Raw genomic sequence first — 23,244 nt, 5'->3', positions numbered from 1 at the left:
TTTTATTATTAGTCCTTTTTTTGACATTTTTTTTTACGATTTTGGGGAGCTGTGAAACGAGAACCATAGGGGCTACAATTAAGTTTCAGGGCTCTTTTAAGAGACTGGCGGGAGGTCTGTAAGCACGCCTAGTTTGGGGTTCCTAACTGAAAAAACGGCCGCTGGCCAGTGGTCCAAAGTGGGGGGGGTATAAAGCTGGACTTAGTCTTTTTTTTTACATTTCTTCCCAAAAGGGTTATTTTGCCGATTTTGGGGAGCTGCCAAACGAGAACCATAGGGGCTACAATTAAGTTTTAGGGCTCTTTTAAGAGACTGGCCGGAGGTCTGTAAACACACCTAGTTTGGGGTTCCTAACTGAAAAAACGGCCGCTGGCCAGTGGTCCAAATTTGGGGGGGGGGGGGCAGGGGGGGGGTAAAAAGCTCGACTTAAGACTTTTTTTTTTTTTAAATTCAACAGGAGACAGTACTTCTTAGTGGAAAAACGTGAAGTCTTTATTCACATCCTACTCCCGCAACGTTTCGGCTGGTTCTCAGCCTTTCTCAAGCTTTCTCAGCCGAAACATTGCGGGAGTAGGATGTGAATAAAGACTTCACGTTTTTCCACTAAGAAGTGCTGTCTCCTTTTGAATTTTTTAAAAAAAGACTGAGTCCAGCTTTTTACCCCCCCATACTTTGGACCACTGGCCAGCGGCCGTTTTTTCAGTTAGGAACCCCAAACTAGGTGTGCTTACAGACCTCCCGCCAGTCTCTTAAAAGAGCCCTAAAACTTAATTGTAGCCCCTATGGTTCTCGTTTGGCAGCTCCCCAAAATCGGCAAAATAACCCTTTTGGGAAAAAATGTAAAAAAAAAAGACTGAGTCCAGCTTTTTACCCCCCCCCCCCCCCCGCCACTTTGGACCACTGGCCAGTGGCTGTTTTTCAGTTAGGAACCCCAAACTAGGCGTGCTTATAGACCTCCGGCCAGTCTCTTAAAAGAGCCCTCAAACTTAATTCTAGCCCCTATGGTTCTCGTTTGGCAGCTCCCCGAAATCGGCAAAATAACCCTTTTGGGAAAAATTGTCAAAAAAAAGACAGTCCAGATTTTTACCCCCCCATACTTTGGACCACTGGCCAGCGGCCGTTTTTTCAGTTAGGAACCCCAAACAAGTTGTGCTTACAGACCTCCCGCCAGTCTCTTAAAAGTGCCCTCAAACTTAATTGTAATTAAAATGGGGGGGGGGGGGGGTAAAAAGCTGGACTTAGTCTTAAAGACTTAAACTAGTCTTAGACTTAAACTAGTTTTTTCAGTTAGGAACCCCAAACTTGGTCTGCTTACAGACCTCCCCAAATCGACCGATTCCCTATGCCCTGTGGCAAATAATTTGGTCCTGAGGCTGCAAAGTCCTCGGCTTGTGTTAGTTACAAAGAAAATCAGTTTAAGATACTTATGCATTGTTATCACACTCCTGACTTGCTAAACCGTATCTTTCCGCAGACGCCATCCACATGTTGGAGATATGGCCGTGATAGAGGGACGTTGCTCCATATTTTTTGGGATTTTCCTAGTCTGACACCATACTGGCAGGAGGTTCGTACCCTCATTGTGGAGATGCTCCGGGTAGTGATCCCACTAGACGTCCTGACCTGCTTACGTAATGTCCCGCCTAAGCAGCTTCGTAAGCCTGCTGCGTGGTTACTTCTCCACATACCGCCGCTAAGTGCTTAATATCAGCTAAGTGGAAACAGACGCAGCCGCCCACCCGACCTCAACTAATTCAAAGGCTGACAGAGAATAGGCAAATGGAGTACCTAACCGCCCTAAATGCTAACGCCATAGATACATTTTCAGAGATCTGGGCCCCCTGGGATGCTCAGTTTCGGACCTCATCCAGCTCCTAATGTTTTTTCCCTTTGTCTCTATGTTTGTTGCTTGTTGTTGTCTTGTGATGTTTCGTTGTTGGCTGAGTTGGGTTTTTGGCTTGACTAGTTATATGCATATATTATTCTGCCCATGGATTTGTTTGTTTGCCTGATTGAAAAAATACAAGAATTATGATAATTTGTTCTCAGTAGAAATATGAAACTGTCAACACGCATCACTAGTGAAGAAAGATGTGTTACTGGTGACCTCTGCTGGCAGGACCTGGAATTACAATAAGCCAAAGTTTCGTTTCTGATTTCCTGAATTTAAAGGGCCGGACAGGATTGGTTAGCTGCTTTCACTTTTATCTGTTTATATAATATAAAGATTGTAATAATACAGGAGCCATGGGGCTAAGTACTCGGGAAAGAACAGGCGGCAGGAGGCTACTAGAGTTACTGAACTTAGCAGACTTGTTCTCCCTGGCTGGCACTGTCATCAAGAAAAAATCTACAGTGTATACAAAGACAGGTAGGATGCTGAGGCTGTGTGCTGCTTACTGGTGATAGAACAGGGTTATGTGTTATGTGTGTTTTATATAGTATTCATAGCTAAAATAGATCATTGAGGAACTTTATGCCTCTCTTATATGTCCTTGTTCTCTTTAAGATCCCCGATAAGTTCACTTTGCTGGTTTTTTTTTTCCATTTCCTATGTTTTATACAGAATGTCATTTGTCAGGGTGGTATAGTTAAAAGGGTACTCTGGAGAGAAAAAAAGGTTTTAAATTAACTTGTGTCAGACAGTTATACAAATTTATAATTTACTTCTATTTAAAAATCTCCAGTCTTCCAGTACTTATCAGCTGCTGCGTGTCCTGCAGGAAGTGGTGTATTCCTTCCAGTCTGAGACAGTGCTCTCTACTGCCAACTCAGTTTATGTCAGGAACTTCCCATTGCAGTAGCAAAAACTTCTCCCTCAGATAGTTACTGACATGGACAGAGGTGGCAGCAGAGAGCACTGTCAGACTGGAAAGAATACATCACTTCCTGCAGGACATACAGCAGCTGATAAGTACTGGAAAACTTGATAGCTGCCCACCCTAAATGTACAGATAAAACCAGCACCCTTTTCCTTCATGTTAGTACAATGACTAGGTGTCAGCATTTCTTATATTTATATGTACGTATACTATCACACAGCTGAAGGAGGTAATGGGTTAAGTTGTTTGTACCATGTGTTGTGTGCTGACTACTAGGAAGTTCTCTTTCTTTTCTACCTATCCTCTCTATCCTTGCTCTCTACACATACACACCCTGTAGGAGGAGATAGCTCTGTGCAAGAGGAAGTGAGTTAGTTCAATTGAGACTAGATACTGAGTTTGAACAGATGCAGCTAGAGACCAAGAGTTTTTCAAAAGCAACTAGCACCTCTCTACACCCAGATAACCATTGCTGGGGCTCGTGCTACTTACCTAGGACGATGTCTACGACACTAGGGGGCAGAAGGCGGTCAGACATAGTAAACGTGAGTAGGAGTATCACTTCACTAATAAAGATGTCTACAAAGGTTTCGTACAAGGCTACACTGGGCTTTGGGCTCCTTCGTCAAACTCCGCTCTTCTTCTCTCTACCTTCTACAAAGCACTACTACTTCTTTGGCTCTTCTCAAGCACCTACCTCAAGCACTAGGTTAAGCACTCAAGCCTGTATCCAGATTATTGTCTGTAAAACGTGTACTGTAACCTGCAAAAGTTCTACAGTGAAGTTGTTCTCAGTGGCGGTCTTTGGCACCAAGCACCCGAAGCGATCGCTTGGGGCCCCCAACATCCAGGGGGGCCCCCACGCCCCGCTCTTGTGCTCAAGACAGCTGGACAGGGCCGCGCTCGCCCCGCTCGCTGCTACCATCTGAACTGTAACTATAAGCACTCGTAATGAGTGCTCATAGTTACATGCAGCAGCACTTACAGGGCAGGAGACATTGGCCCCCTTCCTGTCAGTCACTCTTGTGGCCGCAGGAAGGGTTTTCCCTGCGGTCACAAGTGGCAGCTTTGTCCTTGTGGTGCCGGTGCCCCAGTGACATCACTGGAGCATCGGCGCCAGGACAAGGGGAGTGCGGCCTCTTGTGATCGCAGGGAAAACCCTTCCTGCGGCCACAAGAGTGAAGAGAAGAGGAGACGTCCGGACCCAGGTGAGTATAAGTGTTTGTTTTATTGTGTTATATACTATATGGGAGGGGGAGCACACAGGAGTCTGTTTAACAGGGGGAGCGCAAGTCGGGGGTCTATATAAATGGGGGGAGCACACAGGGGGGCTATATAACAGGGGGAGCACACAGGGGGGCTATAGACTACTGGGGCTTCACAGAGGGGTCTATATACTACTGGGGGCAGCACACAGGGGGTCTATATACTACTTGGGGCAGCAGAATGGGGTCTATATACAACTTGGAGAGCACACAGGAGGTCTATATCCAAGTGGGGGAGCACACAGGGGGCTATATACTACTGGGTGAGCACACAGGGTCTATATTCTACTGGTGGGGCACACCGGGGGTCTATATACTACTGGGGGAACATACAAGGGGTCTATATACTACTGGAGGAGAACACAGGGGTCAATATCCAAGTGGGGGAGCACACAGGAGGTCTATATCCAAGTGGGGAAGCACACAGAGGGGCTAAATACCCCTGAGGGAGCACACAGGGGGCCTATATACTAGTGGGGGATCACACAGGGGGTATATACAACTGGGGGCAGCACACAGGGGGTCTATATACAACTGGGGCAGCACACAGAAGGTCTATATACTTCTGGGGGAGCACACGGGGGGGCTATATATAACTGGGGGAACACACAGGGGTCTATATACTACTGGGGGAAGGACACAAGGGGCATATACTATTGGGGGCAGCACACAAGGAGTATATATTACTGGCGGTAGCGCACAAGGGGTATATACTACTGGGGGCAACACACAGCGGTCTATTGTTTTGGAACAATAACACATATATAAAGTCTGTAGAACTCCCCCATACAAGACACTACCTGTACTGCTCTAATGTATGGGGAATAAGTATGAGGTTTAAAAACTTCGGGTTCTAGTAGCAAGCTAAAGACCAATAAAGAAACAACTGAACCTCTGACATATTATAATAATGATATGTAAATTTTATTGTTAAAATTACAAACAAATGACGAAATAACAAAATACATACACAATGAACCATGGCTGACAAAAAATGTTAAAAACGGAAAACATACAATGAGGGGGCTGCTGCAGGTGGACACAAGTAAATAAATAAGTAGTTAAATAAATAAATAAATAAGTGAATAAATAAATGGTAGGCTAAAGTGCTGAATATAATACCAAGAGAACTATGCGTGGATAATATATGTTGGATAGACTAAAAAAGTGCAATAATTAATGCATAAATCTCAATAAGTACAAAGGATTACTAGATATCCTACCATAAACAATAAGAATCAGAATCAAGGTGTCCACCGGCGGCCCCCTCATTGTATGTTTTCCGTTTTTAACATTTTTTGTCAGCCATGGTTCATTGTGTATGTATTTTGTTATTTCGTCATTTGTTTGTAATTTTAACAATAAAATTTACATATCATTATTATAATATGTCAGAGGTTCAGTTGTTTCTTTATTGGTTTTTATTGTTTTGGAACGCGTGTCGAGTGGGGGGCCCCAGACATAACTTTGCTTGGGGCCCCAGAAATGCCAAGACCGCCCCTGGTTGTTCTACTTTTATTTCAATGCACAGGACTCTGTCTACTGTTTTTCTCTGCTTGTACCTGCACCTATACACACACTACCGCACACCTTGGGTTATTTTAACCCCCCCCCCTTCTGTGGGTGGTGGTACTGACAATCCAGGTGGGTCAGTTGCTACTCCAGGTTATCGTGATAAGAGCCCAAGGGACCCACAACAAACCCAGAGGCTACTGACCATTAGGGGACATAAACCGGCCATATATAAAGCAGGTATCAACATCACACCTGTGTGCTGGACTAGAACTGGGGTCATGACCATAACATCACTGGCCGAGCCCACCTCATAAACAGCACATAATTCTACATAGGTTTCCTAAAGGGTTTCTACACTCTGGCTCTCAGGTGGGAACATGTTGTGGTCAATGATAAATAGCTACCCAATAGCTGCAGCAACATTGGGTATCTATTGGACGTTACATGCCAGAGTGGTTTGACCTCATGCAATGCCTGCAATATGCTTCTGCCCTCCTCCTATCACAAAAGTTATCACTGTCAGGGGGAGGAAGTAGAGCATTGGAGAGCAGAAGAGGTTGGACCTTTTTCCCAGGACTGGATCCAGCTTTTCCAGGCACTCGGAGTGGAGCAGCATGAATTTCAGAGGCCGTTGGCTGACAAGCAGACCGAGCAGAGAAGAGTGGTTTGCTAGCACTTTAAATACGCTCTTCCCTAGTTGGAAGCATCCTAACCTATAGCGCATGGGGCGCTGAGGATGAGTGATTTTCTTCCATGGTCCCATTTTTGGGAACATTGTAGGTCATAAGATATGTAAATGAGGCAGTGTAGTGCAGGACTACCATCCTCAGTGCAGTGACCCACCCCAGCCAGCGTGCCCCTTCTAACAAATATTTATCTGATGCCCCTATTTTTTTCAGGAGATGAGGACCGTTTGGTGGGTTGGTGCCCTTTTGGTGGTATTTCTGTCCCCAGGGCACCAAACCACCTCATTTTCAGAAGGAAAACGCTGCAGGCTTGCCTCCAGAAGAAGCTAGCGATCCCTAGAGACCTCTGCAGAGAGAGCTGCTGCTGGCATAATATCACACAGAATACATTGTGTATCGGGAGGAGGAGGGTCACCGCCGACCCTGATCGAACCTCTCCACAGGGAGAAAGAAAAAGTTGTGTCCTTTTCCCAGGGGCAGGAACACTGGGGGTGTACTATGTGCAGGGGCTTTTTATACTTAAAGCGACTTTGTACCCACAATCTGACCCCCCAAAACCGCTTGTACCTTCGGATAGCTGCTTTTAATCCAAGATCTGTTGTGGGGTCCATTTGGCAGGCGATGCAGTTATTGTCCTAAAAAACTACTTTTAAACTGGCAGCCCCGTGCCCTACGGGAGTATCTGTGCCTTAACTTTGCACCACCCCTCCGTCCCTCCTACCCACCCTCTTCATCATTAGGAATGCCACTGTAACATTTTCTCAATGCTGAACATTTGCACAGGTGCCTTAACGATCCAGCCCATGTGCCGATCTGACACAGCTGACGAATAGTAGGCAATCTGATGAGGAGGGTGGGGAGGAGGTTGTGCCAGCCTAGTGCATACGCAATCTAGGCCACTCCCGTAGGGCACGGGTCTGCCAGTTTAAAAGTTGTTTTTTTAGCACAATAACTGCATCACCTGCTGAACGGACCGCAGGACAAATCTTGGATTAAAAGCAGCTATCCGAAGGTACAAGCTGTTTAGGGGGGTCAGATTGTGGGTACAGAGTCGCTTTAACTGTGTCCTGTACCTACAAAGATAAAGCGAGCATCCTCCTTCATTCATGGTGCTGTCAGGAAGGAGGATGCACTGGAAATTACCTTCAGCATCCCTATGCTTTATGGGAATGTAGCAGGTAGGAGATCTCTAAACTGCTGTTAGTTTCCTTTAACCCTCTTCCGCACGAGGACGTAACTGTACGTCCTCACACAGGTGCGGCGACCCCGCTCTTAACCGTCGCGGTCCCGGGTGCCTCATGTAGCCCAGGGCCGCGGCTATTAGCAGGCATGGTCCGATCACCGTGCCCACTAATAAGGTAATCAGATGCAGCTGTCAAAGATGACAGCTGCATCCGATTACCGGATCCAGCGTTTCCCTGGTGTCTAGTGGCGGAGATCGCTCCCCCGGAACGTTGTCCCGGAGGAGCGATCTCTGTGTGTAGTGCCGGCCGGGGTCTCTGCCAAGATGGCGCTGATCCCGGCTCGGCACTTGTTTGTTTTCGGCTGCAGCAGCCGAAAGCAAACTAGTGCCTATCTCATCGATCTATGCTGTCTAAGTATATACAGCATAGATCAATGAGTGATCAGTGCACTTATACTAGAAGTCCCCCAGGGGGAATAACCCTAACTTCAGGGGGGAATAACCCTAACCCCAGGGTGGCTTCTAGTATAAGTGTAAAAGTAAAAAAAAAAGTGTTATTAATAAAAAGCCCCCTCCCCTAATAAAAGTCAGAATCACCCCCCTTTTCCCATGTTATAAATAAAAATAAATAAACATGTTTGCTATCCCCGCATGTGTAATCGCCCGCACTATTAATTAATCACATTCCTGATCTCGCTTGGTAAACGGCGTCAGCGCCAAAAAATCCCAAAGTGCAAAATTGCGCATTTTTGGTCGCATCAAATCCAGAAAAAATGTAATAAAAAGTGATCAAAAAGTCGCATGTGTGCAATCAAGGTACCGATAGAAAGAACACATCATGGCGCAAAAAATGACACCTGACACAGCCCCATAGACCAAAGGATAAAAGCGCTATAAGCCTGGGAATGGAGCGACTTTAAGGAACATATATTCGGTAACAATGGTTTGAATTTTTTACAGGCCATCAGATATTATAAAAGTCATACATGTTACATATCGTTGTAATCTTAACGACTTGAGGAACATATATAACATGTCAGTTTTTCCATAGGACACACGGCGTAAACGACCCCCCCCCCCCCCCCCCCAAAGAAAAAGAATTGTTTTTTTTTTTTCAATTTCACTGGGCATTTAATTTTTTCTGGTTTCGCAGCATATTTTATGCAAAAGTTCAGCCTTTCATTGCAAAGTACAATTAGTCATGCAAAAAATAAGGGCTCATGTGGGTCTGTAGGTGTAAAAATGCATCTGCTATGGCCTTTTAAGCACAAGGAGGAAAAAATGAAAACGCAAGCCTGGTCCTGAAGGGGTTAAGCAGATGTATATTGATTATACATGTGTACATCTACACAAATGAGCACATCACAAGTCAATACATAGACACACAAACAAACACACATCTTACAGATGAGTGCACATTACATTACATTACAAATATGTACAATACATACACAGATATAAATGCTGTACATATATGTGTACATAGATCGCTAGATTGTCTGGGCAGCCCATAGAAGGTTGTGGCCGTCTGCTGCCGCCACTCCTGGCAGCAATGGCAGCAAATCGCTGCAATCAGATTGTTCATTTCTTAACATGTTGAAAGACAGCACGCGGCAGCAGCGAGCGGGTGAGTCCGGGAGGGGCCGCGGGAGGTGCGGGGGGGCTGTCCGGGTAATCACTAGATCGTCCGGGCAACCCACAGCAGATAGCAGCGGTCTGCTGCCGCCGCTCCTATTCCACAGAGCAGCAGCAGCAGATCATTGCTGTATGAGTGATTTGTTTTTCAACATGTTTGAAAGACAAACTATGCAACGATCAGCCGACATGAACGATGTTGACTGATTGTTGCCTTCTATTCCACAGGACGATTATCGGCCAAATACGGCCGATAATCGTTCAGTGGAATAGGGCCTTAAGAGTATATTGTATTTTTCTGTTGGACCAGCCAAAAGCTTCTGAGCAGAGAGGCCTGACACCAGCTTCCTAGCTCATGGCCCATTAGGGGCTTCTTGCTGCATGGGGAATTCCTGCTGTATGTCCTGCAGAAAGTGGTATTAGTCTGGAGAGCAGGAAAGATTTTCTATGGGGATTTGCTACTGCTATGGACAGTTCCTGACATGGACAGAGGTGGCAGCAGAGAGCAGTGTGTCACATTGGAAAGAATACACCACTTCCTGCACGACATACAGCAGCTGATTAGTACTGGAAAACTTGAGTTTTTTAATAGAAGTAAATTATAAATCTATATAACTTTCTGACACCGGTTGATTTGAAAGATTTTTTTTTGTGAACTACCCCTTTAATTTGTCCTATGGTGACGCTGCAAAGTCACTGAACATATGTTATGTGTAGTCATTATAACTGACCTGATTTCTTCTTCTATTGTTATGGCATTATAATAGCCAGTATCACAATGGTAAATTCTAGTTTGTGCCTTGTTATTTTAGGAGCCATAGACACAATACTAGAGCACAGTTTGAGCGCCTATGAGCTTCTAAACCGTAAAAAGGTTCTTCGTGACACCATTATTACATACCTGAAAAGTGAGGGGGTTTCTATGCAACCAAGCATCACAAAGGCGGATGTCATTCAGAAAACTCTTGCACATTGGAGTGAACCGGTGAGCGAGAGATTCCTGAAAAGCTGTATTTATTGTATTTATTTTTATGTGTTTTAATAAATTAACCAGACTATTGCTGTTTTCAATGTTGCAGAGTTTCTCAGTACTAGATATAAGACCCTTCACTCCATCTTCAGTAACACCTGGGTTCAATTTCCCTCATCCTCTCTACATCATCTAAACAAGGTGCCAGCAAAACATGGAATCCTGGAACTCCCGCAAAGGAGTTGGATGTAAGTACCTTTTTTTTTTTTTTTTTTTTTTTTGACATTTCTTTTAAAGTTTTTTTAAAGTGTCACTGTTGTTTCAAAAAACCTTTGACATGTCAGAAAGAAAAAAACAAAAAACAAAACCAAAAGTCCAACAGCACAAAGGAACCAGGTCCAGTATATGGTGGGGATGCACGCTGGATAAAAGCAAACATGTTTATTTATTTATTTACTTTTATTTATGACCTGGGAAAAGGGGGGTGATTCTGACTTTTATTAGGGGAGGTGGCTTTTTACTAATAACAATACTTTTTTTTTTAACTTTTACACTTATACTAGAAGCCCCCCTAGGGGACTTCTAGTATAAGTGCACTGATCTCTCATAGAGATCTCTGCAGCATAGATATGCTGCAGAGATCCATGAGATCGGCACTCGTTTACTTCCGGCTGCTGCAGCCGGAAGTAAACGAGTGCCGAGCCGGGGACGGCGCCATCGTGGAGAGCTCCCCGGCCGGCAGCACACACGGACCGCCAGTATTAGCGGGCACGGTCCGATCGCCGTGCCCACTAATACAGTAATCAGATGCAGCTGTCAAACATGACAGCTGCATCCGATTACCGGATTCAGCTTATCCCTGGTGTCTAGTAGCGGAGATCGCTCCCCCGTGACGTTATCCCGGAGGAGCGATCTCCGCTACTAGACACCAGGGATAAGCTGAATCCGGTAATCGGATGCAGCTGTCATGTTTGACAGCTGCATCTGATTACTGTATTAGTGGGCACGGCGATCGGACCGTGCCTGCTAATACTGGCGGTCCCAGGCTACAAGCGGCACCCGGGACCGCCGCGGTTCAGAGCGGGGTCGCCGTGCGGCCCCGCTCTGAACGCCCGCACCCGTGCGAGGACGTACAGTTACGTCCTCGTGCGGGAAAGGGTTAAGAATGGTGCAGCACTGTGTCAAGTATAAGGCTATGTTCACACTACGTAAGTTTCGTAATAATCACTGTTGTTGTTGCCAATTTGCAAAAATGGCCGTGATTACTATGGAACTTACATAGTGCTACCGTCTATGGAATCCTGGCTGGAGTGTATACATATAGTATACACTCTGGCCGTGATCCCTAATGGCGCCGCAAAAGAATGACATGTTAGTTTTGTGCAGCCGCTATACATTGAATAGTGGCCGCAGAGAACCTTTCAGTGCACACAATGGAGTGTGCGGCTCCGGACGCATGCTCTATTGTGTGCAGTGGGGAACACAAAGGAGCTTTAGTCACAAAATAGCAGGAAATATTTAATCAAAATGCTTAATTTTTATTGAATTGTCCTCAATGTGGTGGTTCACACCATGTGAAAAATGTTATATAAATATACATAATGCAATGAGTCTCTGTGTTACAGGAAGTCACCACGGCAGTGAATCGAATACAAGTTAGAGATCCTGTTACTTCTCCTTCAGTACCATTAAAACAGCAGGTCTCCAATGTGTCAGTTCCACAGGGACAGAGAGTCTTCAGTGACAGTTTTTCCTCCTCTTTTCTGTCTGATATTTTGAAAATGTCCATATCCAGCTCTCAAAAGATCGATAAAAAAGCGTACAGGTCGAAAATGCAACCACAGGACCCGAGGGTGAGTTTTCCTGATCTCAGTGGAACTTTATGATGTTACAATGACATTTGTTAGAAGCTCGATCTCCACTGTTATATCAACAGATAAAAATTTTTTTAAAGCGACTCTGTACCAACAATCTGCCCCCCCCCAAACCACTTGTACCTTCAGATAGCTGCTTTTAATCCAAGATCTGTCCTGGGGTCCGTTCAGCAAGTTATTGTCCTAAAAAACAACTTTTAAAATTGCAACCCTGTGTCAAAACTGGCGTGGCCTAGAGTACCCATGCCCTAGGATTGCGACGTCCCTCCTCCTTGCCCTCCTCATCATTAGAAATGCCCTGAAATCCTTCCAGAAATCATTCCTAATGATGAGGACGGCGGGGAGGAGGGACGGAGGGGTTTCACAATCCTAGGGCATACACAATCTAGGCCACGCCAATTTGACACAGGGCTGCAAGTTTAAAAGTTGTTTTTTAGGACAATAACTGCATCACCTGCCGAACGAACCCCATGACATATCTTGGATTAAAAGCAGCTATCCGAAGGTACAAGTGGTTTGATCGTTCAGATTGTGGGTACAAAGTCGCTTTAAGGACAAAGTCAAGTAGGTTTAGTGTTAAGCCCCTATTACATGTGGCGATCTCCAGGAGCAAGCAAGCGCCTACCTGTCAGGTCATTGCTCGCTTGCTCCTCGTTCCCTGCTTGCTGCCGGCGCTATTATATGCGCCAGCAGCGAGCGGGTAATTGGGGGTTAGGGCCGCAAGGAGATAAAGCTCTAAAGATCATCTGGGGAGCTTATAGGAGATAGTGGCGGACTGCAACAGATCATTGCTATCAAGGTCATTTACCTTTCAACATGTAGAAAGACAACAATCAGCTGACATCGTGCATGTCGGCTGATCGTTGTCTTCTATTACACGGGACCATTATCGGTCGTAAGAGCCGATATCAGCCGAATACGGACAATAATCATTTCGTGTAATAGGGCTTTAAGACTGCAAAGAAGCTGTAGTCACAAAACAGGACGAAATATTAAATCAAAATGCTTAATTTTTTCCTGGATTATCTATGTTACAGGAAGTCACTACGACATTAAACCGTATACAAGTTAGAGATCCTGTTACTTCTCCTTCAGTACCATTAAAACAGCAGGTCTCCAATGTGTCAGTTCCACAGGAACAGAGAGTCTCCAGTGTTTTTCCTCCTCGTTTCTGTCTGATATTTCTAAAATGTCCATATCCAGCTCTCAAAAGGAAGATGGAAAAGTGTACAGGATGAAATTGCAACCACAGGACCCGAGGGTGAGTTTTCCCTAACTCAGTGGAACTTTATGATGTTAGAATGACATTTCTCAGAAAGGTTTCTAAGCTTGATCTCCACTGTTACATCGACAGATAAAATCTTCTTTGAGGGCAGAGTCATGTAGGTTTAGTGTTAAGCCCCTATTACACGGGGCGATCTCCGGGAGCAAGCGAGCTCCGACCTGTCAAGTCATTGCTCGCTTTCTGCTAGTTCCCTGCTTGCTACCGGCGCTATTACATGCGCCAACAGCGAGCTGGTAAGTGGGTAGGGGGGCGCGAGGAGATAAAGATCTAAAGATTATTCGGGGAGCCCATTGGGGATAGCAGCGGACTGCTGCCACTGCTCCTGTGACATGGATCGATGGCAGTAGATCATTGCTATTAAAGGGAACCTGTCACCCCCCGTGCCGGGGTGACAGGCCCCCGGCCCCCCGCTGGAGCACTCTATACTCACCTGATCCCGCCGGGTCCTGCTTCTTGAGCCGGTCGGGTGACTGAGATATCAGCGCCCGAAGCCCGGCGCACTCCTCATAGAGAATAACGGAGCGTCGGACTCACCCGTCATTCTCTATGGGAGTTGGACTCATCTGAGGAGTGCGCCGGGCTTCGGGCACTGACATCTCAGTCACCCGACCGGCTCAAGAAGCGGGACCCGGCGGGATCAGGTGAGTATAGGGTGCTCCAGTGGGGGGTCAGGAGCCTGTCACCCCGGCACCAGGGGTGACAGGTCCTCTTTAAGGTCATTTGTCTTTCAACATGTTGAAAGACAACGATCAGCTGACATCGTGCATGTCGGCTAAACATTGCCTTTTTTTTACACAGTGATTATCGGACATATTGGCTGATAATCGGCCAAATACGTCCAATAATCGCTTTGGGTAATAGTGCCTAAAGTTCATAGGGTGGCCAATGGGGTGACTGACTAAGAGCTTCTATCACCTAGGAACTACTCCTTTTTTTGTGTTATTTTATCTTTTATAGACTGTGTCGCACAACGCAACCCACTTAACGTCCAGCAACTTTTAATGCAACAACTGAAATAGTGACAGCCCTTCCATGCACGGGTGTTACGGTAAGATTGGGCACTGTAGAAAAAAGTTGTGATTTTTGGTGAAGGTTTTTCAAAAAGTTTAGTTTTTGGATACATCTACATTGTAAATCGCTTGGACATAGGAACAACAAAAATGATGGAGACTAACTACCCTATCTGACCTTATTGAATGAGGAGTTTTTTTGTTTTTTTTAATGTTGCGTTGCCATTTTACTGGACAAAACAGCACTGCATGATCATTATAAGAAGGGCAATTGTCTTAGAGTTCCTACCATTAAGTAGCCCCTTCCATCCAATTTCCCTCACACTCCCTTGTAAGACTTCCTGCAGTCATATATGGGAGTTTCAAAGAGTTAGGCACCGTTCCCACTGAGCAAAACTAGTGGAATTCCGCGGCGGAATTGTCCGCCGCGGAATGCCCTTAGCCTCCCGCTCATATTGGGAGTCTATAGGAGGTGCGCGCTCCTGCTCTGTCCGCGCTGAAGAATGAACATTAAATTGTCCGCCGCGGAATTCCGCTAGTTTTGCTCAGTGGGAACTGGGCCTTAAAGTTCCAAACTGCTGTTAGATAGCTGTTAGGTCAAGGACACACAAAGTACCTTTCATATGTCTGTCTGTGCTTTCATAAATTAGAAAAATGTATTTATTCCCCAGTGCACAGTGTCAAAGAGGCGTTCCTAAGCCCCCACCCCCTTAAGAGAGGAGGCGCTACAGCCCTCTGCACTTCAGAAGCGGAGAAACACGTCTTTCCCTCTTTATATAATAGAATAAAAGCAATTTTCCATGTTCTGGAGGCACAAACGAATATATGAAAGGTACCATGTGTCTCCTTGCCCTAACAGCATTTAACAATGTTCATAGTTTGAAACCTGAATTGCAGCCGACATACACTCACCGGCCACTTTATTAGGTACACCATGCTAGTAACGGGTTGGACCCCCTTTTGCCTTCAGAACTGCCTCAATTCTTCGTGGTATAGATTCAACAAGGTGCTGGAAGCTTCCTCAGAGATTTTGGTCCATATTGACATGATGGCATCACACAGTTGCTGCAGATTTGTCGGCTGCACATCCATGATGCCAATCTCCCGTTCCACCACATCCCAAAGATGCTCTATTGGATTGAGATCTGGTGACTGTGGAGGCCATTGGAGTACAGTGAACTCATTGTCATGTTCAAGACACCAGTCTGAGATGATTCTAGCTTTATGACATGGCGCATTATCCTGCTGAAAGTAGCCATCAGATGTTGGGTACATTGTGGTCATAAAGGGATGGACATGGTCAGCAACAATACTCAGGTAGGCTGTGGCGTTGCAACGATGCTCAATTGGTACCAAGGGGCCCAAAGAGTGCCAAGAAAATATTCCCCACACCATGACACCACCACCACCAGCCTGAACCGTTAATACAAGGCAGGATGGATCCATGCTTTCATGTTGTTGACGCCAAATTCTGACCCTACCATCCGAATGTCGCAGCAGAAATCGAGACTCATCAGACCAGGCAACGTTTTTCCAATCTTCTACTGTCCAATTTCGATGAGCTTGTGCAAATTGTAGCCTCAGTTTCCTGTTCTTAGCTGAGCGGAGTGGCACCCGGTGTGGTCTTCTGCTGCTGTAGCCCATCTGCCTCAGAGTTGGAGGTACTGTGCGTTCAGAGATGCTCTTCTGCCTACCTTGGTTGTAACGGTTGGCTATTTGAGTCACTGTTGCCTTTCTATCAGCTCGAACCAGTCTGCCCATTCTCCTCTGACCTCTGGCATCAACAAGGTATTTCCGCCCACTGGATGTTTTTTCTTTTTCGGACCATTCTCTGTAAACCCTAGAGATGGTTGTACGTGAAAATCCCAGTAGATCAGCAGTTTCTGAAATACTCAGACCAGCCCTTCTGGCACCAACAACCATGCCACGTTCAAAGGCACTCAATTCACCTTTCTTCCCCATACTGATGCTCGGTTTGAACTGCAGGAGATTGTCTTGACCATGTCTACATGCCTAAATGCACTGAGTTGCCGCCATGTGATTGGCTGATTAGTAATTAAGTGGTGACGTGCAGATGGACAGGTGTACCTGTGGCCAGTGAGTGTATATTGGTGGCCGGTGAGTGTATATTCTATAAGAATAGTGCAGCATAGGGTAGTCTGCTGCATGAAATGAATGCCATCATATTCCATCATCTACTGCAACTATGGGAGGGAAGGTGAACCTGCAGCCTTAGGGCCCTATTCCAGGGGACGATTATCGTTCAGATTTTCGCTAAATTGTTCGAATCTAAACGATAATCTTTCGTTTGAATAGCAGTTAACGATTAATGACCTGGACCTATTTTTATCTTTGCTCGTTGGCAAATCGTTCGCATTGAATAAGACGTCGTTCGGTCGTTCGCAGTAGTGAAGAACGCAATAGAGGCGACAAGATGGCCGCAAGAACGATCATAAGTAACGATTATCGTTCCATGTAAGTGGGTGAACGATTTCAGGTCTTTCGCAATAGCGGTCGTTTGGATCGTTTATCGTTGACGATCATGCAAATGATATTTGTCCCGTGGAATAGGGCCCTTAGCCATCACCTTTCAGTGGAGTAAGTGTCAACTTAAGTGTATATGAATACAGATTAATTCTCCCAAAAAAACTCTGTGACGTGTCATTTCTTTGGGTGGACGACGGAATGCGCCCAAGCATGTAATGGAGCCTATGTGATGGGCGGAACTTCAAGTGGGAGAGTGGGGAAGTGAGCGGCGGATTCCGCACGGAGCTTTCCACGAGAATTACTCTGTGCACATATACCCTAAAGGGGTTATCCAGGCTTAGAAAAAGATGACCACTTTTTTCTAAAAATAGCTCCAATCTTGTCCTCAGTTTGGGTGTGCTTTTGCAGCTCAGTTCCATTGAAGTGAATGAAGCAGAATTGTAATACCACACACAACCTGAGGATAGGAGTGGTGCTGTTTGTCCAAGAAAGTTCTGGAAAATGCTTTTAAAGAAATATAACAACATTTCAGAAAATGTATAGAATTTTTAAGAAACCCCTCAACATAATCTTTTGAAATGTTATTTTATCTTTCACAGTTGATGCCACACATGACAACTTATTCCATGCTGCCGACTGGACACCAACCTGCCAATTTTGTAGCAAAGACTGAACAAATAGCTGTTATTCCATATACAGGTGTCACGGTGAGGCTGTATAATAAATAGCTATTGCATCATTTTTAGTGAAGATTTTAGGGTTTAGTAAAACCAATAAAATGGTGAGAATTTTACTGCAAATATGCAATGTTTCCAATGCAAAATCCACGTAGATTGGTTGCATTCTATGCAGATCAGTTCCTCTCCACTGCAATGCATGGACTAACTTGCAACTAATACTATAATGGTCCAGTGCAAGTACAGAATAATATATTATGTTTTTTTGTTGTTGTTGTTTTTTTGTGTCCAAAACATTAAAGGGGTATACTGGCCCTAGGCTAAAAATGAATATTGTGATGGGTCACAAAAGAAAAAAAAAATCATCCACTGGTACCTCGGTTTAAGAGTAACTTTGAAAGTGTTTTGCAAGAAGAGCTCCCTGTACTGGGTGGAAGGGGGAATGGGGGAGCAGCATGGTCTGCAAAGAGTGGTCCACAGCACTGTACTCGGGAAGTCTCCCTCAACTTCCAAATTATAGCAGATCCACTTCAGGCTGGGGCCTGCATCAGGGGACAGGACTGTGGAGGTAATCTCTTCATAGCTGTAACCCCTCTCTTCCTGGACAGAGAGTGCTGCATTTATGTGCCCACTTACAGTATGCCCTGCTCATTCCTTCATGCTCCCTGCAGTCTCTGTCAGTCCTTGTGTTTCCCATCCTCTCCATTCCTGCTATAATGTGCCTGCACTCACACTCAGCTATACACACTGATGCTATAATGTGCCTGCACTTAAACTCAGCTGTACACACTGATGCTATAATGTGCCTGCACAATTACACTGCTGCATAGAAATGTTTCTGTCACTGTCCTCCTGCACAGCTCTGTGATTCTCACTTCCTGATTGGTCCATGCTGAACACACACCCCTTCCCTATTGCTGTCATGTGACCACACAGACCTCTGACAGCAGCCCTGCTTCTCTATTCTAGCCTGTTGTACTACGCTACTGCATTATGGGCATCTGTAGTTCCATCCTGTATCTACAAACTGCTGCTGTTGCTATACTGTACAGTAACTTATAATATGACATATTCAGCTGTTTCTAAATGTTTGTTTCATTTGTCTTATATGTTATTCAGAATATAAAATCATTATTTTTAGGGTGTGGAAACAATTGTCTGCATTCATTGATTTCTTATGGAACAATGTTGCTTTGGTTTAAGAGTAGATTTGGATTACAAGCACGGTCCCAGAACAAATTATGCTCCAAGGCACCACTGTACTTGTCTAGCCCGATCCCCTACTGCTTTGCCCGCGGCTCCTGTTCATCTCCTTCCGGTTCCCTTCTCTCTTCTATCTGATTCAGAGACAATTGGGAGCAGGACCTGCCAGCTCAGCCAATCACTGGCTGTCCTGATGTCCTTTTTCGGTCAGTAATTAACTGACCCAGTGGGTCCTACACTCGAGCACTTCTCTTGGAAGCAGGAATTAGAGAGAAGATAAAGGGTCCAGAAGGAGTAGGAGCCGTGAGGGGGGGCTGGGGGGGAGAGAACCAGGTCTAGGTAAGTATTGTTTTTCTATTTTGTAAGGGGGCAAATGATCTGCTATTTTGTATAGAAGCTGCCAATACTACTTGAATAATGTTTTGAAGAATTTTTAGGCAAATTTGTTTCTGTATTTAGAGAGGTGTACTTATGTCTCTCCTCTCTTACAACAAAGTGGAAGAATTTCAGTAAAATAAACTTCACTTTATTGATGCCTCCTCTTGGCAGCGTTGGCCGGCAACCACCACCACCGCAAAGCGAGTGCCTACGGGGGGGCAGCCCAAAGACCCAAGGGTCGCAGAACCAAGCCCCTAGGGCCTCTGCTGGCCGTGCCTGTGGGAACGGCCAGCAGAAGCAATGGCCGTCAGCCAACACCTAGTGTGAACAGACCTAAAAGCCCACTCCATGTGCTCCCAGCTAGACTGGGAAAGAGGAGGAACTTACCATGCACATCACTTCCTGCTAATTGGTCATATATGGGTTTTAAGGCCCTATTCCACGGAACGATTATCACTGGCCAACAAATATTCAAAAGTTGTTTGGTTCAGAAATAAAATTATCCATTTCTTAATGATTTTTATGTGCTGAATTCAAATATCACAAGGAAAAATGTTAATTGTCTCTAGTTTCTATGATATGGAAGAGTTCCCATGTTACTGTTCTGTGAATTGTATAGAATACAGTATAATAGCCGACATATCTATTACTTCTGCAATCATAAGGAAGCAAGTTTACTGTTCATAAACTTTTGAAATATATTCATAGGGAACTTCTATCTGAAATCAACTAAAATTTACAAGCAGATCCAAGAATTTTTACAAATTAATTATGTTTATTGAACTCTGGAATGTAGGTCCTTATTCAATGGCTTCTCGGTGCACTTACACGTCTTTTGTATTCATACATGGGATTGTCTCTGATAACTGTCCAACAGTATTCTGCAAGCATTGATGGGTTCCATTTACCACGATACCTTAGGCTAGGTTCACACTGTGTTTTTGCAATCCGTTTTTTGCAAAGGATGCATTTGTGTGCATCCTTTTTGATCAGTTTTTCTATTGACTTCCAATATAAAAAAAACAAACAAATCAAAACGGATCCGTCTTTTTTGACGGACACAAAAACGTACCTGACACTACTTTTGTGTCCGTTAAAAAGACGGATCCGTTTAGAATTTTTTATAATGGAAGTCAATGGAAAAACGGATCAAAACGGATGCACACAAATGCATCTGTTTTTTTTTTTTCATCCGTTTTTTGCAAAAATGCAGTGTGAACCTAGCCTTACCCTGATACCTTTTTTCCATATTGGTCATTCTAAGATGATGCAATATACCACTGGATGATACAATACTGATGATGCAAACTTTTCCCAGTATTGTATCACAGGCTGTGAGAAGTATAGAAAGTACGTCTATATCTTGAAAATTAGAGCCAATTTCAAAATTTGAACATCATTTTCGATCTCAGCACCCCAAATTTAGTTAAAATTAACTGTTTTCATGTCGGAACCTTTTTGGCTGTTGACCAGTGTTTTCGTTCATAAACTCGCTCCAACGACCGCTCGTTAACGATAATCGCTTCGTAGAAGAGGTGTAAACGAGCGAACGACAAAGGCAAAATCATTATTTTGTCGTTCAAAATTGTTTTTCAGCATGTTGAAAAAAAAATCATTGGTCTTTGAAAGATGATTCACTAATGGGTTCATAAAATTAGAAATCTTTTAGTCGTTCGTAAAAAGGTTTAAAATAAATTAGGTGTGTCGTGTGGTCATGATCACCCCAGCGAACGTTTTAAACGACCATGTAACGACCGCAAAAAAAAATCGTTACACTACATATTTTGTTCACGTTCCCACGTGTGTTATGTGTTATCGTTCACTAAAAAAATCGTCTAGTGATCGTTAACAAGCGTCGTTAAAGCGAGTTTATGAACAATAATCGTTCCGTGGGATAGGGCCTTTACAGGGAGGAGTGCAAAACCACATGAAATAGGGACAGGTGGTGGTCGCCGGCACTGCACCATGACTAGAGTAGGGACTCATGTGTATCAGAAGACCTGCACGTAGTACATTAAGCAATATGGTTTGATCAAATTATATACTAACTTCTGATGTTGGTTTTTAATGTAGCTGAACAAGCTTCAGTATCAACTATGGGTGCGATGTGCAGTCTCCAGGCTTGTGAGTTTGCCTATAAAGTTAGGCTCTCCTGCCATCTTCATATACTCTGCGCCTATAACGTACGGGGTCACTTTTTGTTTGGTCCTGTCTGTAAATCTTGGCCAATCTACAGTTTTTTAGAAAGTTGCAAAACTTTTCATACTGCACTGTACTTTCATACTATGCATCATTGAGGTTTGTTATAAAACCAGGAAACCACACTGTTTTTGTAAAAAACATCAGCTATCCCCCGGCTTATGCTGTATTGTTTTTACAGGAGGCAAAAGATCCATCATCGATTTGGCCAGCTGACTGTGAAAAGTTTACGAAGGAGTTCTGTAAATGGTTCTTCACTCTCCTCAACTCCCAGCATCCATCCTCAGGATCACACGAGAGAGACTGGGGTTCCCAGCACTTCCTGGAGAATGCTGAACTTCAGCTAACGTACATCTCAGCCATAAGGAGATACAACACTGGCAGAAGCGCCAGTTCATGTTTACTTGCTCTCGTACAAGAAGAAAAACTTATTTTCCAACCAAATATTTTAAGTCGGGACATAAAGTATGAGACGTCTCCACAAGGTGTGCTGATGATGGTAAGCGGCACCATCTTCCAGAATAAGTCCTTCCTGGGTATGTTTGATCAAGTCTTTCAAGTAGTTTGGGACTCTAGAACCAAGAATTGGAAAATAAAAAAAGTCCATCTAAGAATCCAAAAAAAATCTTAAGATTCTACAGGAAAAAAACATCATATAATGTTACTATCACTATAAAAAATTTTGTCAAATGTTTTGATTGGTCGAGACCTGAGTGCTAAGACCTATAGCTAGAAAGAGCAGGGGAGAAGTACTCAGCTGGGTGCTTCTCTCCACATCTCTATTGTGGCTGCTGGTGTAAGAATCTACATAAAGTCTATGGGCCCATGCCCATTTTCTGCAGCTCGGAAACAGATGGGAAGAGAAGTGCAACTCTTTAATAAGCCAGAAATGTATGGTATAGATATTTAAAATACAAAAGATATCATTGATGGGATAAAACAGGTCTCGGAAACAGGTTTATTATGTTCTCGTGATCTAGAATCACTAAACACTAAAGGTCTCAGAATTAAGGGATTTGCAGAACTGCCTACTAAGACCCCTGTCATTTTCTTGGCTCATTTTTATCACTTGCACTATTATGTTCTTAGTGACGTTGTGACCTCTGACCCTTTAGCCTACATCTTTATCTCTCCATCATATACACAGATACATATATATCTAGGAGAATGAGGTGTGATTACAGCATGCTGCTTTGTGCTGGATGATGCCTCAGCCAGAAGAGCCACCAGGCAATGAATGCGGCAAAGTAAGGGTACTATTACACCAAGCAATTTTTCGACGACTAACGATTAATGATAAACGATCTTAAACGACCGCTAAGGCAAACGACCCGAAATCGTTCGCCCAATTACATGGAACGATGATCGTTATTTATGATTGTTCTTGTGGTCGTTTAGTCGTCGGTATTGAGTACATTTCAGCTGCAAATTCTTGTGCGAACGATGTACGAACGATCAAACGATAAAAATAGGTCCGGATCCTATTAAACGATCAACGATTTCTCGTTGGTCGTTTAATCGTTGCCTGCTATTACATGAAAGGATTATCGTTCAAATCCGAACGATTTAACGATTTTTCGAACGATAATCGCTCCATGTAATACCAGCCTAATAGTCTGTTGTGTAGTGGAATGCTCTGCAGCAGCCCTAGGCTTAGAACTGGTAGGAGTGCTGGGGGGAGGGGGGTAGTAGGCTGGGTGGGAGTACTGTGATGAAGAGCTAAGAGAAAGCAATGCATTCTGGGAATTGTAGTACTGAGCAACTGCTCAACCAAGGGATGTTAAGAGGGCATAGTAGGGGAGAAGATTTCCTAGCCACAAAACAAATGGATTTTTAAACTGGGGTAGACATGTAAGCAATGCTATATGCTTCAGCATTTTTTTTAACCTGACATTAGAGTTCCCCTTTAGATTTATGACCATTAAAATTAGCAGAAAACTGGAGAAAACAGATTCAATTCATACATGTGTGAAGCGTAAGAAAAGAAAAATTATGTACTTTTTATATGTATTGTTCATTATTGTCTGTTAAAATTTACACGGAATTTATGTAAAA

The 23,244-nt window shown here is 44.2% G+C and overlaps 1 protein-coding gene across 1 annotated transcript; it reads left to right on the top strand.

Moving 5' to 3' along the window:
* The first annotated feature begins 2,207 nt into the window (after positions 1-2,207).
* LOC138767980 (uncharacterized protein C3orf38-like) lies at positions 2,208-22,853 on the top strand. Its single transcript, XM_069945930.1, has 8 exons — positions 2,208-2,371; positions 9,919-10,091; positions 10,186-10,324; positions 11,702-11,929; positions 12,988-13,211; positions 14,193-14,283; positions 17,332-17,439; positions 21,371-22,853. The coding sequence occupies exons 1-3, from the start codon at positions 2,248-2,250 to the stop codon at positions 10,270-10,272; spliced, it is 384 nt and encodes a 127-aa protein (XP_069802031.1). The 5' UTR covers positions 2,208-2,247; the 3' UTR covers positions 10,273-10,324; positions 11,702-11,929; positions 12,988-13,211; positions 14,193-14,283; positions 17,332-17,439; positions 21,371-22,853.
* The last annotated feature ends 391 nt before the right edge of the window (positions 22,854-23,244 follow it).

Source organism: Dendropsophus ebraccatus, chromosome 11 (genome assembly GCF_027789765.1).
Source record: "Dendropsophus ebraccatus isolate aDenEbr1 chromosome 11, aDenEbr1.pat, whole genome shotgun sequence".
NCBI lineage: Eukaryota > Metazoa > Chordata > Amphibia > Anura > Hylidae > Dendropsophus > Dendropsophus ebraccatus.
Note: the sequence above shows the minus strand (reverse complement) of the source record. Positions and strands in the feature narration are given on the sequence as shown.

What these genes read in the sequence shown, in the direction of transcription:
- LOC138767980 (XM_069945930.1), top strand. Translation starts at nt 2,248, where the DNA reads ATGGGGCTAAGTACTCGGGAAAGAACAGGCGGCAGGAGGCTACTAGAG. An exon ending in TACAGTGTATACAAAGACAG is followed by an intron (nt 2,372 to 9,918) that starts GTAGGATGCTGA and finishes TTGTTATTTTAG; the next exon opens with GAGCCATAGACACAATACTA. An exon ending in TTGCACATTGGAGTGAACCG is followed by an intron (nt 10,092 to 10,185) that starts GTGAGCGAGAGA and finishes TCAATGTTGCAG; the next exon opens with AGTTTCTCAGTACTAGATAT.